The 20,632-nt window shown below is 38.9% G+C and overlaps 2 protein-coding genes and 1 non-coding gene across 5 annotated transcripts; 1 reads left to right on the forward strand and 2 right to left on the reverse strand.

Moving 5' to 3' along the window:
* Nucleotides 1–350: 350 nt before the first annotated feature.
* LOC115752209 (isovaleryl-CoA dehydrogenase, mitochondrial) lies at nucleotides 351–5,109 on the reverse strand. 2 transcript variants are annotated; one of them, XM_030690300.2, is made up of 15 exons: nucleotides 4,847–5,109; nucleotides 4,448–4,531; nucleotides 4,299–4,356; nucleotides 3,930–4,054; nucleotides 3,809–3,853; nucleotides 3,364–3,412; nucleotides 3,151–3,260; nucleotides 2,892–2,968; nucleotides 2,371–2,421; nucleotides 2,215–2,279; nucleotides 1,463–1,617; nucleotides 1,344–1,384; nucleotides 1,190–1,244; nucleotides 932–988; nucleotides 351–692 (listed from the first exon to the last, which is right to left on the reverse strand). In XM_030690300.2, the coding sequence occupies exons 1-15, from the start codon at nucleotides 4,952–4,954 to the stop codon at nucleotides 546–548; spliced, it is 1,227 nt and encodes a 408-aa protein (XP_030546160.1). In that variant the 5' UTR covers nucleotides 4,955–5,109; the 3' UTR covers nucleotides 351–545. The 2 variants fall into 2 exon arrangements, with proteins under 2 accessions (XP_030546160.1, XP_030546162.1); XM_030690302.2 differs by having other exon boundaries at nucleotides 4,448–4,555; nucleotides 4,847–4,975.
* Nucleotides 5,110–6,943: 1,834 nt separating this feature from the next.
* TRNAK-CUU lies at nucleotides 6,944–7,016 on the forward strand. Its single transcript has one exon. It is a non-coding gene; the product is annotated as a tRNA-Lys (tRNA).
* A 1,127-nt stretch (nucleotides 7,017–8,143) lies between these two features.
* On the reverse strand, nucleotides 8,144–19,353 carry LOC115752206 (E3 SUMO-protein ligase SIZ1). 2 transcript variants are annotated; one of them, XM_030690285.2, is made up of 19 exons: nucleotides 19,192–19,353; nucleotides 18,943–19,044; nucleotides 17,540–17,620; nucleotides 17,167–17,209; nucleotides 16,569–16,638; nucleotides 16,315–16,477; nucleotides 15,594–15,724; nucleotides 14,280–14,348; nucleotides 13,779–13,866; nucleotides 13,601–13,676; nucleotides 13,197–13,270; nucleotides 12,895–13,002; nucleotides 12,185–12,343; nucleotides 11,000–11,104; nucleotides 10,842–10,922; nucleotides 9,541–10,756; nucleotides 9,159–9,218; nucleotides 8,817–9,089; nucleotides 8,144–8,732 (listed from the first exon to the last, which is right to left on the reverse strand). In XM_030690285.2, the coding sequence occupies exons 2-18, from the start codon at nucleotides 18,964–18,966 to the stop codon at nucleotides 9,079–9,081; spliced, it is 2,559 nt and encodes an 852-aa protein (XP_030546145.1). In that variant the 5' UTR covers nucleotides 18,967–19,044; nucleotides 19,192–19,353; the 3' UTR covers nucleotides 8,144–8,732; nucleotides 8,817–9,078. The 2 variants fall into 2 exon arrangements, with proteins under 2 accessions (XP_030546145.1, XP_030546143.1); XM_030690283.2 differs by having other exon boundaries at nucleotides 8,817–9,218.
* Between the last annotated feature and the right edge of the window lie 1,279 nt (nucleotides 19,354–20,632).

The raw sequence follows: 20,632 nt of genomic DNA on the forward strand, positions 1-20,632 counted from the left end.
ATCAAATCAGCCAATGGAGTATGCCCAACAAGTCTTACCTCAGGTTCATGTAATGCAGACTGATGAAGCTCAAAGAAGGTCGTCACTGAAACTGAAATTTCTGCCGAGACATTCTTGGACATGATTTTTTAAGTAACAAGTTGGTCCGACCCTGAGACCCTTCCCTTAAGCTCTGGGTTTGACTGATGTGCTACATTATGCAGTAATTTCTTTATGAACTGGAATAACATACAAATTCAAAATTCTTATGTCGGCCGAGCCTTCCCTGGCAATGGTTTCTCTCGGATTATGGAAGTACCCCAAGATGAGCCTGCTGTATCAGAACTACTAGTATAAAGTGAGCATTGGCATTGGTGAATCAACTGTTGTTCTTGATAAGTACCATTTATTTGCAATCAATGAGCCCATCCACAGCAATGATAAGCATCAACGCAAGCTTTTCCTTCGGGGGAGAGATGCACAACTTCAAATGGGAAGGGAGAACGCTCGCTCAGCCTCCACCAACCCTCAGGGAAAAAAATAAAGCGGAACAGAACATTTTCCTCTCATTGCTCCTTGAAGAGTTCACGGCCAATGATCATTCTTCTAATCTCGCTAGTCCCTGCGCCAATCTCGTACAATTTGGCATCTCGAAGAAGACGACCAGTCGTGCACTCATTCACATACCCATTACCACCTAGACATTGTATTGCCTGCAGAAGACAGACCAATCTTTTTAATAGGCTTCTTTGTCCCCACATCTATTCAACCAAAAAGGGATTGAGAGTATGCAGCATGTTTGTTTTTTGAGTTTCCTGTGAACTACAAGTTTCTATAGCTTATTAACTTGTCAGAAGATTAGACACAAGCAATAAAAGATGAATGATGTGTCAAAAGAATTTCATTTTAGTATGAACAGACATGAATGACGAATTCAGCAGCATCACTTCACCTGCAAAGCAACTTGTGTGGCTCTTTCGGCAGCCCAAAGTATGACTCCAGCACAATCCTGAAAGTTTTTTCAAACATTACAATTTTATAAAGTGGGAGCATTACATGAAACTAGCTTGCAAATCTTGCATTCAACTAGATTTGGCAAAGAAAGAGCGATCAATCCCCAGCACAGATAAAAGAGTTATCATCCAAAGAACAGAAGTGATTGGGCATAATAAGGGTCGCAAGTATGACAAAAATAAAGAAAAAGATGCACCTTGGGATCAATTTTTCCACTGTCACAGCTTGTTGCCACAGCATATACATAAGACCTGAGAAACAAAAAAATTGGGCCAAGAGACCATGAAATTAAACAGCGTTTTGCCATTGAAATGTACCAAAAAAGTGGACAAAAGAACCAGAATAATTACCTTGAAGATTGCAAAGAAGTGTACATATCGGCAATTTTTCCCTGTAATTCCATATTTAATTCAGTATAAGAGAATCAGATTCCACAAATCAGTCACAAAAGGAACCAAACAAAACCAACCTGTATAAACTGAAATTCCCCGATTGGACGGCCAAACTGCTCTCGCTGTCTGACATAAGGAAGAACAACATCAAGACATGCCTGCATTATGCCTAGAGGCCCAGCTGCCAAAACAAGCCTCTCCAGATCTAGACCTGACATCATAACGTATACACCTGAAAGGATCGAGGTAAACGCCAAAATAATGCAACATCAGGGACATGCAAGATTAAGAAATTATTTCTCCTGAACATATGACCAAGACCCAATCATTATATAGCATTTAGAAACTGAAGTTCAGAATAGACCAAAAAGGAGAACCAATCATCTCATTACTTAAGCTGGATAGTTCAGCTGTCTTTTATAGCAATTGACTTATAAATCAATCTAGGTTACAAGTTCAAGAACTTTTTGTCTATCTTGAAGCACAAGGTTCTGCTGAAGAAAAAGGAACAAAGAATATGTCAAGGTGAAACTACTACTTCGTCTGATGTTTCAAGGTCTTTAGTAGCCATTCTCAAGTAACACAGGCTAAGTTTATCGCATTCTAACTCTTTTAGCAAAAGCACCTCGTGCAAATCCTTACAATTTGATCTGCTTCAGATGATAATTTCAACTAATCGTTCTTCAGATTCAGATTGCTCAATTCTGCCATTAACAAATAAAGATCTCTCACAAGAAGCATATCGGTGTCCAATCTAACTAGTTATCCACAACTAAATCCTGCCACTTTCTATCAAAGAACAATTGTCCCTAACCAAGTTTAGCATTACCTTTTCCTTCCTGTCCAAGAATGTTTTCTTCTGGAACAAAGCAATTCTCAAATACAAGCTCACATCTGTTCAGAGCATCAGTGTTATGAGAAGAAGCACAAAAGAGGAGGAGAAAAAGGCACAAGAGAAATTTCACTTTAAGAATTGCATGCTTACGTGTCGCTTCCACGCATCCCAAGCTTGTCCAATTTCTGGGCTGTGCTAAACCTGCAGCAATAGATAAAAGCCTCTTAAAGAATGATAAACACAGGTCTTCTGAACGTCTTCTGAACCTATTTCTCCAGTACCTCCCATTCCTCAAAGCGAACAGTTAATTTAGGTACCTTTTTTAGTAGCATTAAACATCCTTTCTACCCTACGCAAGCAGCCAAACCAAACAATCATGCAATTGGACCATGCACTTGATGTTCCATGATACATGCATCCAAATGTGAAGTACTAAAACATGTTGTTTTGTCATTTCTCCTAATGGCATCTGCAAGAAACGCTGTACAAGCTGGAATTCTCAGAAAATAAATCAACCAATTAGCAAAGTTCCACATGAAAAATCATATTATGTTGAACGATGATATTTTGCTCTTTTCATTTCCAGATTCCCTAAGAACTTCTCCACTATAATATTGTGCCTTCGACACTCCTTAAAATATGATTCAACTGATATGCTTCAACAAAAGTACCCAGGCATCCCCTTCTCGATGATAAAAGCTGTAATGCCTTTTGATCCAGCTGCAATGTCTGTTTTGGCATACACAACCTGACCAAAGGTTGACATATCAATTAATGACATATGAAAGAAACCCAATGGACACGGGATCATACAAGCACAGACAGGAATAACCAGGCTAAAAGTGGCATTCAATGGAGACACAACAGCAAAATGGTGCAAAATGGAAGGAAAAGAAAAGGGAAAAAGAGATCGACAATGTATAGGTATACCAGTGTCTGAGCAACAGGACCATTCGTGCACCACATCTTATTTCCATTAATAATATAACCTCCATCCACACGATCAGCTTTGCATTTCATACTCACAACATCTGAGCCAGCTGCAAAAAACATACTAACAAGATCATGACTAATCTCAAGAAATACTATCCTTGACGAGCTTAAATACTAATGCGATGTCAAGAGAGACATATGAGAAGATACCATTGGGTTCACTCATTGCAAGAGCTCCAACATGTTCACCGCTGATAAGCTTCACAAAAAGAAAAACTTAATCAGCGGAGATTACCAAAAAGAAAATCCACTTACCTCTAAACAGAACTCAAGGAAGCATAATTTTGAGATAGCTATAAGCAAAACCCAAGAGAAGAATACAGAGGCCAGAGGAAAGGATTGTTGTCTAATTACATAAACCAAAATTATAAGAAGGGTCTTGTTAACGAATACCCCGGAGCATTTTATATGTTATAGGCAATGTTTCGATTTACAAAGCGTTGATTCCACATACTACTGGAAAAATAATGCAGTAAAAAATTGCACACTTTCATTAAAAGGCTTCTTAACAAGGGCCATGGGGAACTTTTTCACCAAAATTCTTGTGAAAATGATCAGTTTCCATTTCACAGTGATAAGTAAAAGAAGCTTGGACCTTTGGCAGGTACTTCTGTTTCTGAGCAGGACTTCCATTCCTTGCCTACAAAACCACAACCCGTGGGTAAACAGAGAGCAGATTATGATGTGTTATGACAATTGCTTGGTTCTATTCTTACCAACTGATTAATGCACAAGTTAGAATGAGCTCCATAGGAGAGGCCAACCGACCCTGAAGCACGGCTAATTTCTTCCATGGCTATACAGTGATACAAATAACCGAGACCAAGTCCCCCATACTCCTCTAGAAACAATCCAGAGTGAATGTTTAGACAGTGTGAGATTAACTTAGGTAATAAAAAAGAATCCCCAGCGAATTTAATAGAGAGCTAGGGACTAAAACATATTACTCCAACCAAAAAGGGACTGCTGTAGAACACAAAGAGTTAAGTGCAAAAGCTTCAAGCAAAGGCTTCAGTAAGCAGCGTTTTAATCGATATGAAGATCTGTTCAAAAGGGAAAAAACAAAACCTACATTAGGAATTTACCTGGTGCTGTGATCCCATGGAGATTGAAGTCTCCCATGAGTTTCCACAAGTTCACTTCCTGGAACAAGCAAGGGAAAAGCAATCATCACCACTACATTAGGAAAATATTACCAAGGACAGAGAGAAAGAGAGAAGTGATCGATCACAACCTTTGGGAAAGAATTTGATTGGTCAATCTTTGAAGCATGAGGGGCAATATTTTCGCATGCAAATTGCGCTACACTCTCTTTGAACTGTTAAACATTCGAAGCACAAAGCTCTCATCAGAGAAGAACAAAACGATATTAATCATTCACGAAGTGAATCGCAGAGAACACGAAAAAGTGATCAAAATGGGCAAACGGGGCTAAAGGAGGAAAATTTCCTCTTGATTTCCACTCATTTTCCCATTTCTTGCAATCAAGCTCCGTGCAATACTTCAAGCAGACGAGGTCAACACTCCATCACAACCCACATAAGAGAGAGCACACAAAATTCGTATCCACAGAAGCAACAGAGTACCGAGCCATGGATTTATCGAGGATAATAAGGGAAAGGGGAGTGGAAACCTGAAGCTGGGTGTCGTCGAAAAGGAGGGATGTAAAGAAGCGAGCTCGATGGCTCTGTTCTCTGAACAGAGAAGAAGAGAGGGACGTTGCTGCGAACAGCCTTTGCATGCTTTAGCGCAGAAGAAGAAGAAGAAGAAGAAGAAGAAGAGAACCGTGAGCGAATGAACCTGCGATGCACTCACATGCCGAGTTGAAGTCCGGTCGTTATAAAAGCCGGGAAGCCAAAAGGGAATCGTAAATTGCTTTTCTTTGTCCAGCGCGATTATTGACAGGACACAATTCGGTGTGGGACTAAGGCCCCGTTTGTTTCAACATTTAGTTAATGGACTTTGAGAAAATATAAATATCTTTAAGTTAAAGGCTCTTTTCAAAATGCAAGTAGTTTTAAAAATTAATTTTGACGTAAATATTATTTGGTGAAAAATGAACTTTATAAAGTATTTTTACATTTTGAAAAAAAAGCAGCGGCAATGGTTGATGGGCGGCGGGCGAGGGCGGGCCGACAGCGGCGACGGGTGGTGGCGGCTAGCGGGCAGGCCGGAGGGAGGCAATGACAGGCGGCGGCAGCAAGCAAGCGGGGGCCGTGGGCTAGCGGGCGGGCGAGCGAGGGCGGCAAGCGAAAGTGACAAAATTAAAATAAAAAAAAAAGTAGTTGTATTTCGCAAAAGTCCTTTAGCCCAAAGTATCTCAAAGATACTTTGGGCTAAAGGACTTTGGAGAACATTTAAGATGCAGTTGCACCTCCTCAAAATGAGCCAAAAAATGAATCAAATACCATTTGCATTTGACTAAGTGACTTTAGAGTCTCAATGTTCATTTTCAATGCTGAAGCAAACAGGGCATAAAGCTTTTGTTGATACAACTTCACATGTCAATCCAACATCTTTTGACAATGTTGTCACAAGACGACGACAAGAGTCCACGTTTCTAAACGGTCTAATCAATGGCTTGACTTGCCAATATAAAATTTTAGTCATTTTATAGCATTTTTTCACCTTAATTTCGTGACATCGTTGCAAGATTCTCCCTAACAACAACGATATTGACTTAATAGAACTTTGCGCAGATTGTAATGAAACAAAAAAAAAAAAAAACAATGGGAAATTTTTCCTACTACAAAAGTCCTTTGTGGCATGAATATCATGTTAATCAACGATTATGACATTTTTGCTCGAACTTTCGTGCAGTATATGCGGAGGCTCTGAATTGTTTGAAGCAGATTTTGAGAAATGTGAATGAAGTTGGCGTGTCAAGAATTAACAATCAAGAAGGAACACAAGTGATAAGCTCTACCCATGTTTGGACAAGATCGACCAAGGAAAGGTAAAGACAGAAGGAGTGTCGCAAGCAACATTTGACGATTTTAGACGTCAACATGGGGAACTTGGGTAAGGATAAGTCAAATGACTTGAGGAGTCAGCATTCTCATCCAGTTTGAAGAATTGGTGATTGGGTGCCCACGTGGGCGACCATGATGTCCTTTGAGATCCATAAGATAAAAAAAAATGAAAAACGTGATCACACTCATCTACAAAAGACGAGTCCGAACATAGAATGTATCTTCGATCTTGAGTTTAGCCACTCGCACCTAATGGACTACCACGATAGGCTAGTCCACAAGATAATCGGCGCTTCGTCAATGCCTTAAACTAAACATCCTAGCGATGAGTACGGTAAATACCAACCTAATTTGATACGGAGAGGGATTTACATGTTTAAACCTTAGTTTTTACACTAAAAAAAGCCAGCTAACATATATTTTCTCGTGAATCATTGACTATACAGTCATCACGTGATTAGCTCCATTGATATAACGCATACATACGTGCAAGAGACAATAACAAAGAGGCTTACACGTTGCATTCTTGCGGCACGCCTACTTCATACCATGTTATTGATGAATATTTAAGAGAATCCACGAAAATCCCTACTCGGCTAAATGTATGAACATTATGGGACTGATTTTCAATTGTCCTTTAATAACGGATATTGAACTGGTCAGAAGACTATTATCGAACGTGACAACAAAAAAAGAGAGTTGGATAGATCTTGATTCTTAGATAGAAATAATTGGAAAACGAGATGTGAAAACAAGAAGCCCGTCTAGCTCAGCCGGTAGAGCGCAAGGCTCTTAACCTTGTGGTCGTGGGTTCGAGCCCCACGGTGGGCGATCTTGAATTTGCAGATATAAAGGTTTGCTTTTTGGACCTTGGTCACATTTCTAATGCGAACATACTTATCCTTTTAATACATCATTCTCTATCAAACAACCTAATCTTTTAGCGTCCTCCCTAGTACTAAACATTTATTCAAATGACATATAATTATTACAGCGAGTAAGATCTCACTTGTTTAATCTTCCTTTCCATTTTCAAACCCCCGATTGGATGCAAGAGTATTGAATGAATTATTGCCTTTAAAGGGACAATCACTTTTCTTCCTAAGCATATGGACATGTAACTGACCAACAACAATGTGAAGATGGATTCCATCGTTAGAAGCGAAGGTATAAAAATATCACGAAACAAGTGTCCCCGACGATTTTGACCAACTTGGATCAAGCAAGGCACGAGCATGATTCATTTTAAGGAATTTTAAATGAGAAAAGTACAAAAAAAAGGGTAAATTTATTATATTGATATCAATTCAGTTATAAACTTTTTAATGATATCAAATCAGTCATAAACTTTTTGTATTGATACCAATTCAATCCTAAACCATATATATTTATAATAATCGAGTCAAATCAATTAATTTTAATCGGAAATTGGCCGATGTGAAAGTCGATTGTCCTATGCGACACGACTAGCGCCGATGTGGATATTTTTTCATATTAGTATATTTTTTAATAAACATATTAATTTTTTCTTCTTTTTCTTTTCTCAATCTTCTCTTTATTTTCTCTATCATTAAAAAAATTACTAAAATTATTACACACATATATATATCCAAGTAAACGTCAATCGTGCTATGTAGGGTAATTTTTAGGCCGACTCAATTAACACAAATGTAAAGTTTAATACGAAATTGCCACCACTAAAAAGATTATGACAATTGATATCAATAAAAGATTTAAGACTGAATTAGCATCAATACAAAAATTTAGACTAAATTGACACAAAAATCTAAGTCTGAATTGACACAAATACAATAAATTTAATTTATTTTTTTCATTTTTCCAAATTTAAAATGGCTCTTCTTACATGAATGCTTCGATGAACTTAGTGTTGCTACTGAGACTGCTTATTACCTGGTATAAAAAGCCATTGATGCGGGGAAGAAAGATTCGGGTGGGTTGCCCATAACTTTTGCATCGAACATCCAATTCTATAAGCAATGTGCAGATTTTACACATATCATCATCTGATACTAAAGTTGAAATAAATGTAAAAACTAACACTCACATATACATATGCACTAGTTTGTGGGAGGTGGAGGAGAGGGAATAAAAAGATTCCTCTCATTGCCATCAATTGCCATCAAGACCTTCATTGCTGAACTCTTGGTCTGGCTTGCTACATGACTACTCTGATCAACTAGCCACGGAGCAATTAACACCACTCCCCTTGTGCACCGACACAACTTTTCCAGTACAAAACGAAACACTAAACAATCGCATCCAATTCATAAAGGACAACTTATGGCCAAAAACGGATGGGCAGTACAGGCAGTATAAGTCTTCATCTTTCTCTATAACTAACCGACAGGAGAAACATTTACAAAGCTACCTCCTTCCACATCACAAAATGAAAGGCGAAACATCTATGTTGCGGGCTACATCGTATAATTTCAATGGATGGTTCCAGAAAGTATCGGATTCAAATGAGTATCCACTGTACAGTTTACCCGAATATGATTGCAGATCTTGTCGGTATATGCAAGAAGCCTGTGCCACAAACAAATTTTATCACTGAAGGCTACAACAAAAAAGAATTGACTTAAATATTAACAGAACATTCCCACAACTCACCAATTTAAAGGTACTCATCAGGTGCCAGAAAAAATTTAGTCAGAACATCTTCAGCTTTGCCTAGCTCTGCCGCATGCCTCATGCCTCATGCCTCATGCCTCATGCTAAACCAGCAAAATACAAATACCAAACTGCTAGCACTATTCAAGTTATTGATGACTAAATTGGACCACTAGAGATCCTTCACCACAATTCTTCAGCAAAGTTTGTATAGCCAAAACTGTCCAAGAGGAGCGACAACCCTTCGATATCCAGGATCAGTCTAGTCGGAATCTGAGTCAATAGAAAGGTAGAATCTTTGTCTCACAGAACGTTTTTGTCGAGGAAATGAGAAGGGGCTACCTGATCTCTGCCTCCTTGTCTTCTCGGATCTACCATCATTCATTCCCAGAAGCAAAGAAGCTACACGAGATGGAAGAACAACTTGGAAGTTAGACCAAGGAAAGATCCAGCACTAGTTGTAAACAAAGATGGATATGATCTGGAACATGCTAATTTGCAAGGCCGGAGAAACGACTGAAAATCAAACTCAATAGAAGGATTAAATGAGTTTTCTAAAGTAAAGGAAAAACTTACTTTTACATGAGCAACTACAACAGAAACTTGCTCTCTTCAAAGACAATGACTGGTCTATTACAACTCTATCTACTACCGACAGTGTCACCTGAGTTTTCATTTGGACTAAAAGCAAAACATTAATTGAAACCAGATTAGGAGTACAAACCTGTGTCAGCCAAAGTCTCCATGGACCCTTCTCCAGAAGGAATTTGCTGTCCTGGAGTGAAACCATTGGCAGTAGGAGGTTCACAATGACCACCAGTGGTACCATCCCCAAGTCTCAGAGATATCCAATCCTCTGTACTTAGGGCGTTTGACATGTCAGATTGATCTCTTATGTTAGGCTGCAATGACGCAGCAGAGGGGCTAGTCGAAAGGAAAATCTGGAGGGAGGGGTCATCCCGGCCAATTGCCAAGGGATTATCAACTAAATTATCATTTAAACTATCGTCAGCAAGACCAACTGAAGGATCTGGAACTAGAGCAGTGGATTCCGTCGCAGTAACTGGTGCCAAAGTGTAGCCATTCGCCGAAGGTGTGCAATTCATTGAACCATGCTGCAAATCAGCCAGGGCATCAGAGACATCACCATCTGGACCAAATAACTGAAAGGCAGGACCTCCTTGAGCTCCCCAGAGGTGCATATTTTCAAAATCATCATTGTTGTTATTAAAAAGCCCCAAACATGAATTTGCCCCAGTACCAAGAGCAGGATCTTCAAATGAATCAGTAATCCCAGTGTGAGGTATGGAAAAATTAATCCCACTAGGCTCAGACTGATCATTCTTGTAGATATTTCTAGGAGAAACTAAAATGTCATTCTCTTCATCCGAATCACTAAGAACAATAACTTCTGCATCACCCATTGGGGCAGAAGGAATTTGATTGGCGTATCCAAAAGAGGGGTCTACATTCAAAGTTATGGAATCAAGTTCAATTCCATTGTGGGCAGAGAAATCGAAATTCCCCCCACCTTCCTGATTAACACTGGGATCTTCCCCATCCCTACCACTTCCAGTGGCACTGCTGCTCATTGGAATGACTTTCGGTTCATGCTCTCCGAATTTATCATGCAATCTGCTACTGGAAGAGTTATTCAACTCATCAGGTTTGCTGACTTCCCAAATTCCATCACGGTTCTTCCTAATTCCAAGTTTCAAACCAGTATGGCCGTCCAAAACACCTTCTTGCTTAATCTGCTTCATATACTCTGCATTTGGTGGAGTATTCTCTTCTGCTGAGAGGCAAAGAGTACTATCAGGAAGGTGCCATTGAATAAGATTGCCCAAATCTCTCCGTTCGCTTTCAGTTTTGGTCTTAACACGCCAAGAACCATCAGGTTTGATCTCAATTTCTGTCACTTCTTCTCCACAATACCTCATCTGAATCACATAAACAAAAGAGTCAACATACAGAAAAAATGTTACACCTATGTAATAACGCAATTTACAAGAGCAGAGGAAATACCAGAGATGTCACGCGATTAAAGTAAGGGTCAATAATGATGTTCTCCAGCGAGTAATTTTTTAAGCATATAGGACACTGCCACTGCAATGACAATAGTTCAAGTTTACTGGCATGAAATGATTAAAGCCAAAAGGGAAACTTCCTTGACAGTTCATTACCTTCCTGGATCGCTGATTCATTTCCACAAATACCTCCAAATCAAAACATCCCATGTGAACACAAGGTTTAAATCTACCAGCAACCTTCATTCTCGAACCACTCATCTGCAGTCCACAATTAGAAAGGCGAAAAAAATCAAAACCAGAAATAAGTAGCTGCAGTTTCAATTAAAAACAAAGGAAATTATTTTGTGTCACGCAACGCCTTTATGATGATAAAAAAATGCTCCTCCATGCACGACCAAATGAGGTGTTAGCATTTTTTATCAGTGCAACCATTGATAGGGTTAACTTTAGATTAGCTCCTCTAACTGGTACCCGTCACTTCTTTCTTTAAGCAATCGAGTACTTTAATTTGCTCAACTTGCGCAATCTAAGTCCTTTAGTCACCTGCCATTGCTGACTCCATCAAATTGTTGACATGCCTTGTAAAATGTGTCAAATCATCATGACAAATTACACGTCAGCAATTTAACAGAGTTGCAGTTGGTGGCAGGAGGACTCCATTCCCCAGATTGGACAAGTTAAAGAACTCGCTTTCAAAAGAAATTAAGAAAGACGAAAGCAGAACACTGGTTAGTTAAAGGGCCAAACGAAGACGCAGCCAGTTGGCTAACGATAACCACTTCACAGAATTAACAACTGAATGAGAAGATATCTTCAGAGAAAATATCTTTACCACCCCGCCATCCCAAAATTAATATACCCAACCAGCTCCAAAAAAACCTAAGCGTGAAAAGTCGATTGTTTTTTTTTTTTCGACTTATTGTTAAATGTCAAGCTTAATGGTCGAATGTGGATTGCTTTTTTTTTTTCCTTCCCAACTTTATGGACTATTGGAATGGAATGTAATGGAATTTACCAATTAGATACTATTAATGATACTAACAAATGGTGGATTGATGTTTTTAGTGTAAATTCATTCTAGGCTCTTTTTTAATTATTTATCAATTTGTGGATTTGAATCTAATTTGATTAAAAAATCATAAAAAGTTTCAATCCTAAAAATGATAATTTAGCATGTATATATATTAATATACGTGTCTCGATGTGTCGGAATTTTTTTTTTTTTTTTGAGAAATGACGTGTCGGAGCGTACGTCGTGTCGCATCTGTGCTACTTATTAAAAAGATAAGAGGAGATACAGGACTGCTAGGATTTCACAAATCCTACAATGCAACTTACAGGACACCGTAGATTAACAGCGAAGGAATCTGCAACCACTTCCAGGTCACTGTCACTGTCAGCTTCGGTTGCTCCTCCACCCCCGACGCAGCGACAAACACGAGCAAGAGCATCTTCAAAAGGTTCACCATCAGATTCTTTTGGAATCAGATTGAGAATCTATACAACAGAGAAATGGAACATTAGTACAACAGAAATCTAGTTTCTACTATGCATCTTTTCCTCCATTTCAGTGGGTTTCACCCCTGTGAAATTTAACTAAAAGTGTCATTGCAAAGCAGCCAAGTCCACATTCTCTTAATACATAAAAAGAATGTTCAGGTTTCACAACTATAAAACACACAGTGCGACTCTGTCACAGCTAAAAGAAACTTGAACCAACAGTTAAAACTGTCCCAAGTACCTCATGAAATCCAGGAAAGAAAAAGGTTCAGGTTTCACAACTATAAAACATACAGTGGTAACTCAGTCACAGCTAAAAGCAACTTGAGCCAACAGTTGAAATTGTCTCAAGTAGCTCATGATATCCTGGACAACAATGATAAGACCAGCTGGGCAGTCAGACATCAAATAGAAGTAAATTTTAATACAAGCATGTACTCCAGATTTCATTAGGAAACTGGGAAACAGAATGAATAATTAAACTTTGGGACAGCACTAGACTTGCTAAAGAAAGTCTGATAACAGCAACCAATAATTTTCTTAGCTACCTGTTGAACACTTCGCCTTTTCACGAGTCTGACTCCCAAACAAAAAATGCGAGCATCACACCCCGTTAAGCTGATCTTATTGATTCCATCTTTCGTACAAGGAGTTACCTGCCACAGAAAACCAAAGACCTAAGAGAATATACTAGACAGCCAAGCTCACAAAGGAAAACATTTTTAGTGATATTACGCATCTGGCACTAAAAGAGCCATGCAGACAAGCATTGAATATGCAAGTACTCCTAAGCACAGAAAATGCATTCATCATAAAGGAGACAAATGTACTTTTTGAAGGTTTAACTCACAATAGGACCATCATCACGACCATTAGCCCCTAGCAGCTGTGAGCCAGGCCTATTAATAGCACGAACAGCCATACCTGTAGAACACAAAAAAAAAATGACAAAAAGACCATTTCCAAATCCATGGCATGGGCATAACATGAGCATAACTGACCCTCAAAAGATAACAATTCAAAACCCTAATCCAGAAACAGCACTTCCATGATCAAAGCAAACAAGAAACAAAGAACTTAGTGCTTCAGTTCCCCCCCCCCCCTCCAAAAAAAAAAAAAAAATTGGACGGAGGCCTTAAGAAGAAAAGATATTTGTGATTATACAGGCTAAGCACTTGCAATACTTCATAAAAAATATGGCCTACAAAGTGTCTCCCTACCACGATTAAAGTACAAATACCTAAGACAACTTACCATTGACCTGTAGGTCCGCATATTGTGGCCAATGCATCCTGAATGGAACCTTGTCATTCAGAAGCATACACCAAGCCTTCACGAAGACATTATCACACACAAATCATCAAGCTTGAATAATTAAATTAGTCCCGTAACATACATCTTGCAAATAAGCTTAAAAGCAGTTGAAACTTACCTGAACATCATACTCTTGCTTTGATAGAAGGTCTTTGTCTGCCCTTGTCAGTTGAAAAGTTCTCTCAACACTCTGTACCGGATTAGTACTGTGCATGCACACATCCATTAGCACATAATAAGAATGGCAAGGAAAAAAATCAACTTCAAAAATTTCTCTGCTCATTGCAAATCATACAACAAATGCCAATAGATTACGAAATATCGAAAATTCATCAATGCCCAGAATAATTGCAAATCAACTTAAAAAAAAAAAAAAACCCACCAGAAACAAGAGAGCACCATCGCCTGTTTGTATATAAACGAAATTGAACATACAGGATACTTGCATGTTTTAGGGAGATATAAGCAATAAGATAACAAGATCTTTGTACCGGAAAAAAAAAACAGTACTGATGCACCAGGGAAAATAAACCATTCCAGGTAAACCCAGTAGAGGTAATAACAATACATAGAAAAGAATAACCATCAAATAAACATATGCAAAGCCAAAAGAACTCACCCATCAGTTGGCATATTCGTAGTAGTCATTTTCACAGGATACAGAGGATGTGCCACAGAAACCCAAAACCTATGAAAAACAGTACGATTAGAACTTAGTGAAGAAAAGAGCTTTTCCTTTTTCATCTTTGGAAAGTATACAAAGAACAGAATCCAATTCAAAAATTCAAATCAAGGAAACCAAAAGAAACCAATGGCAAGCTAAGAATGTATTAAACAAGACAACCGCCTCCAATACCCAGATCTATTTAGAGCTGCAATGCTCACATCAAAAACAAACTCATACAACCAAGCTAAGAAGTGCAGGGCTGACGCAACACTTAAAAGTGCATTTCCACTAAGCAGCGCCATTTTCTATTGACTGAAAGGGGGGAAGCAATTATCAGTCCAATTGAAGGACTTACAATACCGTATCAGCCAGACAAAACTTCTAAGTTATACGAATAAGCACCTTTTCAGAAGTAGAATTTATTCCATACATCTCTTCAAGCATGATTACCTTTCCTAAACACAAGGCAAGGGGACAAGCATGCAACTTAGCATACAAAAGAGGAGGCAGATAATCCCGCATAGAATAAACATAAGGAATCTAGAGAAAGAATACAACACCCACAATGATCTATGGATCATGGTCTCACGGAGGAAAATTGCGTCTTCTCCCTCAAAGACTCTTTAAGTATTCTCTTTAAGTGCCATACTTGTATGACTATTGAAATATCTAGGAACTAGAACTTCTATCCTAATAGTGTGCCAATAAAGAATCACAGTGCTCCCGAGTCACCACCTCACATGTGCATGTATGGTATATGGGCCTAATACTCAACTGCCTCCAGCCATATTTAAAATGAAGACATACTTTTCAGGTTCTTAGACCTCCATTTGTGAGTCCAAGAGACGTGCTTCTGCTACAAGACATTGTTTCCCAAGGACAAAACAACCGTATCAAGTTCAGATTCTTCCTTTTTAAGATATGAAGGCAAAAACAATTGTCAGCAACAAGCAGAAGAGTATCTAAGCAGGTAACGCTTGTCATTCGACCTAAATTTTTATCCGGTATCGATCCAATTTATAAAAACACCTTCTCTTGTAAGAACACCTGCTATAGCACTTCCCGTGATCAATTTAGTGATCATATCAAACTAACAGAACTGAAGAGTTAGATCATCGTTTCGCGTACAACAATAAATAAAATTTCTCAAGAGGGATGTCAATATCATCATTCCATATAGAAAGCCACGTCTGTGAAGACCGAACATCACACGTCCCAGTTAATATATTGAAGAAATGTGAAGGTTTGCTACTATGAGATACGTACGGATCAGCACGACTAAGACGGCATAGCTCACAATAAAAAATTTCAGGAACCATGGGATTGCCCTCCCCAGGTTTTTCAGGCAACAAGACACAACTCATGTGTTGCCAGACATGGCATCTTGGGTCCTCACACTGCTGCCAAATAAAGATAGAAAGAGAAAAAAAAGACGTAATTAGGAAAAAGAAAATAGGCAAGAGGGTAAATTCAAAATATGTCAACTAAAGCAGAAATGATGGTATGACATGAAACCATTCACTGTTTATTTATATTTCAAGAATGACATCCATTATTTTCAAAAGGTACAGTTGCAGGTTCTACCAAGTCCGTGGAGAAGAGTGACAACAAACTTCGTTTTCTTGCCACATTCAAAGCACAGGTAATTTTTCACCACATATCATACCACAAAAGAAGAGAGATTGGACTATAAGAACAGTGAGTAGCAATTTCAACATAAAGGGACTCTCAAAAGGAAAATTGAAAGAAAAGAGATTGGACAAAGGGTGACGATGCAAAGTTGCAAGTGCTGGCTTCAAAATTTTTCGTAAACCAATTAACTGTATGGGAAAGGTTGACAATTTCAACAACTGTGACAAACCACGATAGGGTCACTTTAGGATGCATATAAACCAAGTAAAAAACTAACAAGAACTCGTTGCTTTTGGCCAACAACTAGGACAAAATGAGAATGTATCCAAATGCAAATACTTGGTACAATCCATACCTTGATCATTGACTCTGTCTCCAAAGAACTTCCACAAGGACATCTGACCTTTGTTTCTGACCGATATGGGTCATCAAACTCTGCTTTAATTTTGATATTACTGCAATCTGAGGCTCCCTGACCATTTGAAGCCAAATCAGTGGCCCCAGAAACCTGCATTTTTCTGTAAGCTCAAACCAGAAATATCTGTCAGATAAAAGGCAGAGTGCAAATCATGACAAATGATACAGATAGAGTGAAAAACAAGAGGAGACCTGTAAATATCGTCAACTAGTTTTGCGACATCTTCCTTCCCCACATTCTTCTTAGCCCACATCTTGGACACTATAAAACAACCAAGAATTAGCATTTTAGTCCACGCTGCACGAAAATCACCCATTAATAAATGCGACCCCATTCTAACCAATTAATTCACAAGAAGCCCAACCATGAGAGATGAGCCTTCGCTAATCATGTTATCCGCTAATATTGCCCACTCTCTTTGAAAGACAATTTAAGAATAACAGGGGGAGAGAAGAACTCAAAAATCAGCATTCCGACTACTTCATACCTCCATCGGCAGCAGCATATATCACAAAAAGAATATATTTGATAAGAGGCACAAAGTATAGGCTATACTCTCATTTGACTTCGGGGGACATTTCTTTAAAAACAGGTAAATGCACTGTCACAAAAAATCAGTAAACGACAAATAAAAGAACAATGATTAATGTAACTTCCCATGAATTAATATGTTGCCATGTACAAGATCGCATCAAAACTCAAAAGGGATGAATAAAGCCCAAATAATCACATTTGTCAATTAAAAGAACTAGAAACAATTTACAACTGGAAAAGAAAATCATCATATACCTTGTTCATCTGAAAGAGCTGATAATATCCTATCCACAAGATCCTACATGAACCAGGGAAAAAAAATGAAATCCAACACTTTAAGAAAATGTCAAACAAGTGAAGTGACCAAGCCAAGAACAACAATGAAAATAGTCCAACAACATGGATCCTAATGCGTGACAGAGGAGAAAACAGCCATCATCCGTAGGGGCAAGCGATTCAAAGCACCATTTGCAGAAAAAATCACGAGTACAAGACAAAGTTCTAAGTGAAGAAAAACAGTTGTGACCCAATACGCACAGTATGAGCGCATCACGAACTAAAACAGCTCTAAAAGCTTGTAAACAACATGCATGGAAACAGCAACATCAAAATCAACTGAGTAACTAACCTGCTTTCTCCCCTGCTTTGAAAGCCCTAGCTGCGTCAAGACATCCTTCAGTTCCTTTATTCGAAAATACGCTAATTTATCCTGTGCATGATAAAATCAATAAGTTACAACAACTGAACAACCGGTATTAACCTCAAATGGAACATTGGTTGAAATGACAATAGCAAACGTTGGACAGGCCTCCACATAGAACTTTCTGTTTTTTGCACAAGGGAGTGCAGGAATTTCGTAGAGGAACAGTTGCAGAGAAGGTTATTATGTCTTCCCACAAGAGAAACATACGGTATTCATGCAAACAAGGTCTGATCAAACATATGGTCCTATTTTTTTTAAAATAATGTTTGTATATCGATGCAAGCAGCCTGACAAGGAGAAAAAACCACCAGAATATCAATCACGCAAGAAGAGCATGAAAATGCATGATATCTGTGCAGCACCTAGCACAGATGAAACTTACTGATTCAATTATTCTATGCGCTCCTTGTACCAATGAAAGACACAGAGATTGTTTAAGCAATGTCAAAGACCAAATCATTTTTCATAGGAAAGCACCTTGCTAAAACACAAATAGAATTGAGGAGAGGGAAGCGAGAAGGAATACAAAGAGCTCGAGATCATTTCCTGAAGTAATCCACTCATCCTTCCTCCATGATCTTCACGTGATACATCATCGTGATCAAGTCTCCAAATCAAACAATACCCAATCAAGAAGAAGGTCATTTATTACAAGCACAATTAAGTCAAACAGCATTATTTGTTCATTTCTAATTTCCCAATTAGACATTAAAGATATTTAACGATGTTGGTATACATACAGCACAATAATTGGACAATATGGAACTGATATGCAAAAGTCCAAAGGAACGCTCAATCCCAAAAGCAGCAACAATGAGAGGACTGGTGAGATCGTGCTTAAGTAAAAGTTAAAACTACCTTCAAATTTTTTTTCCACTGACATCAACCGCCTGAGTATATACAAATGAGGTCTCAGTAAACAGGAATTGGTTGAAACTCGATCACATGCCACATCCCTTTCTGATATACAAATAGCATTACCAAATTCGCTCAATGCTACATGAGTCAAAGCTATAAAAACGTGAAACGCGCAATGAACGCAAATCCGCATTCATGATGCAATCGAAGGACAACAAAAGGTCAGGTCCCTCGTGCTATTAAGAATAGCATGTCCTCCAAAAATACCGACTGTGCGGAGCAATCCCGTTAGTCAATGCGACTCCCAACACAACAATAGACAGTGATGCAAAAGTATTGATAGACATACAAAGACCGAGATAAATAGGTTCGATGCCAAATCAGTTTCGCCTATTACAACATCAGACTTTTAAGGACTGTAAACAACACCACCACCAGTAAAATATTTACCAGTAACTAAAAAATAGTACCTTGCAACTAGTTACCAAATCCATTTCCTCCGACAGCAGAAACAGAAAAGCACCAAAGTGTCCGGACTACGGGACCGCGAATTCCAGGTGATCCGATCAAAACTGCGAAACACATCAACATCGAGCTCAACGAAGACCGCCAATGGACCTAAATTACCGAACCAGAAAAAGAATGGCAGACGACCGAGACAGCCTCCCAAATCAAGCACCGAAAACATCGACGAAGAGAGCCACGGAAACGACACTTACACGCGATCGATCGAGGTCGATAGCGCGAGGGAGAGGCCAATTAGGGTTGCGAGTGGACGCCGACTCCTCCTCCTCCTCTCACGCGCTCGCGCTTCCGCTTTCTAACGCCTCCTCTCTTTTGACCAGAGCGACCCCCAACAAAAACCAAAACCAAAACGAAAACGCAAGGAGACCCTGCGTCCTCACCTCTAAGTTCCACAAAATGTCTCGGACGTATCGGCGATTTTATGAAATCCGGCTTTTCGACGGGGAACAAGTCCGGGTTTAGTTTCCCTGCGTGCACGTGCAGGCTTGTTTTGCCCCATGGCGGACGAGGAAAGGTCTACTGTAAACCAGGACAAAGAGCTTGTGCGGCATCGAAATTCGCGGCTCGGATCTTTCCACGTCGCTGGAGAAGCAAAAGGGTCAAAACAACGGTGGGGGGGTGCTGCTTGGATGCTGGGGAGCCCGCCAATCGCTTTGCTTTGGGGCTAGAAATCGAAAATAGGCACGAACTAAATTTCACGTTTTTCTTTTTAATTATTGTCGAAAGATAAAGAAAAATTTGGATGAATTTGCATATTATGATTTGATTTGATATACAAAGGGCATATATATCGGTGATTTTCATGTGACGAGAACCGATCATCTATGATGACCGAATTTCTTTTTCGGCGTGGGTTAGGACGTCGGTTGAATTTATTTTGATTTCTCTCATTTAAGTGAAACAAGATTACGTCTTTGCTATTATGACACCACTTCTCTCTGTATCCTTACCTTAAGAGTCCGATTTCGAAATTAGCCATCTCTCCATAGCAAATAATCATATTGACAATGGAATGTGTGTACATAGACTTATATGGAGCATGGCCCACCGTCAAAATGCAATAGACACGCATCTTACATTCACCTACATAAACTTACTCCTTAAAAAAAAAAATCATTTTGCTTTCGACTAAATATTATTTGTATTGTCCAAAGTGATGGGTGTATGTACACGACGATGTTAGGATAATTAAGATAGAAGCATTCGTGCAGTTACCTTAAAATCTCTAATATTAAACAAGAGTCGATGACATTTTTTTATTATTGGGTTATTTGGGAAACTTTAAAAAGCTATTTTTTTTTTTTTTTTTGGTAATGTTTGTGCATTCAAAGGGTCTTAGTTCTAGAACTCCTATGATTGTGAGTAAATCAATACTCCTGACCAGTTAAGCTCCTTGAGCGCCTTTTTGGACCGGTGACTTGTAGATAACGAGGATTCATACAAATATGGGCCGGGCTTTGATATTATAGGCCAGGCAAGTTCAATGCATCTTGTCCCTCCCCCCCACCCAAAAAAAAACAGAGCAAAAGCTCAATGTTTTTTTTTTTTTTTTTTTTGCTTTTTTGGTTAGTTTTCGAGTTTCACTTTTTCTTTAATTCATAGACTATACACATTGCACTGTAACCGTATCTACTA

This window comes from Rhodamnia argentea, chromosome 6 (genome assembly GCF_020921035.1).
Source record: "Rhodamnia argentea isolate NSW1041297 chromosome 6, ASM2092103v1, whole genome shotgun sequence".
Classification (NCBI taxonomy): domain Eukaryota; kingdom Viridiplantae; phylum Streptophyta; class Magnoliopsida; order Myrtales; family Myrtaceae; genus Rhodamnia; species Rhodamnia argentea.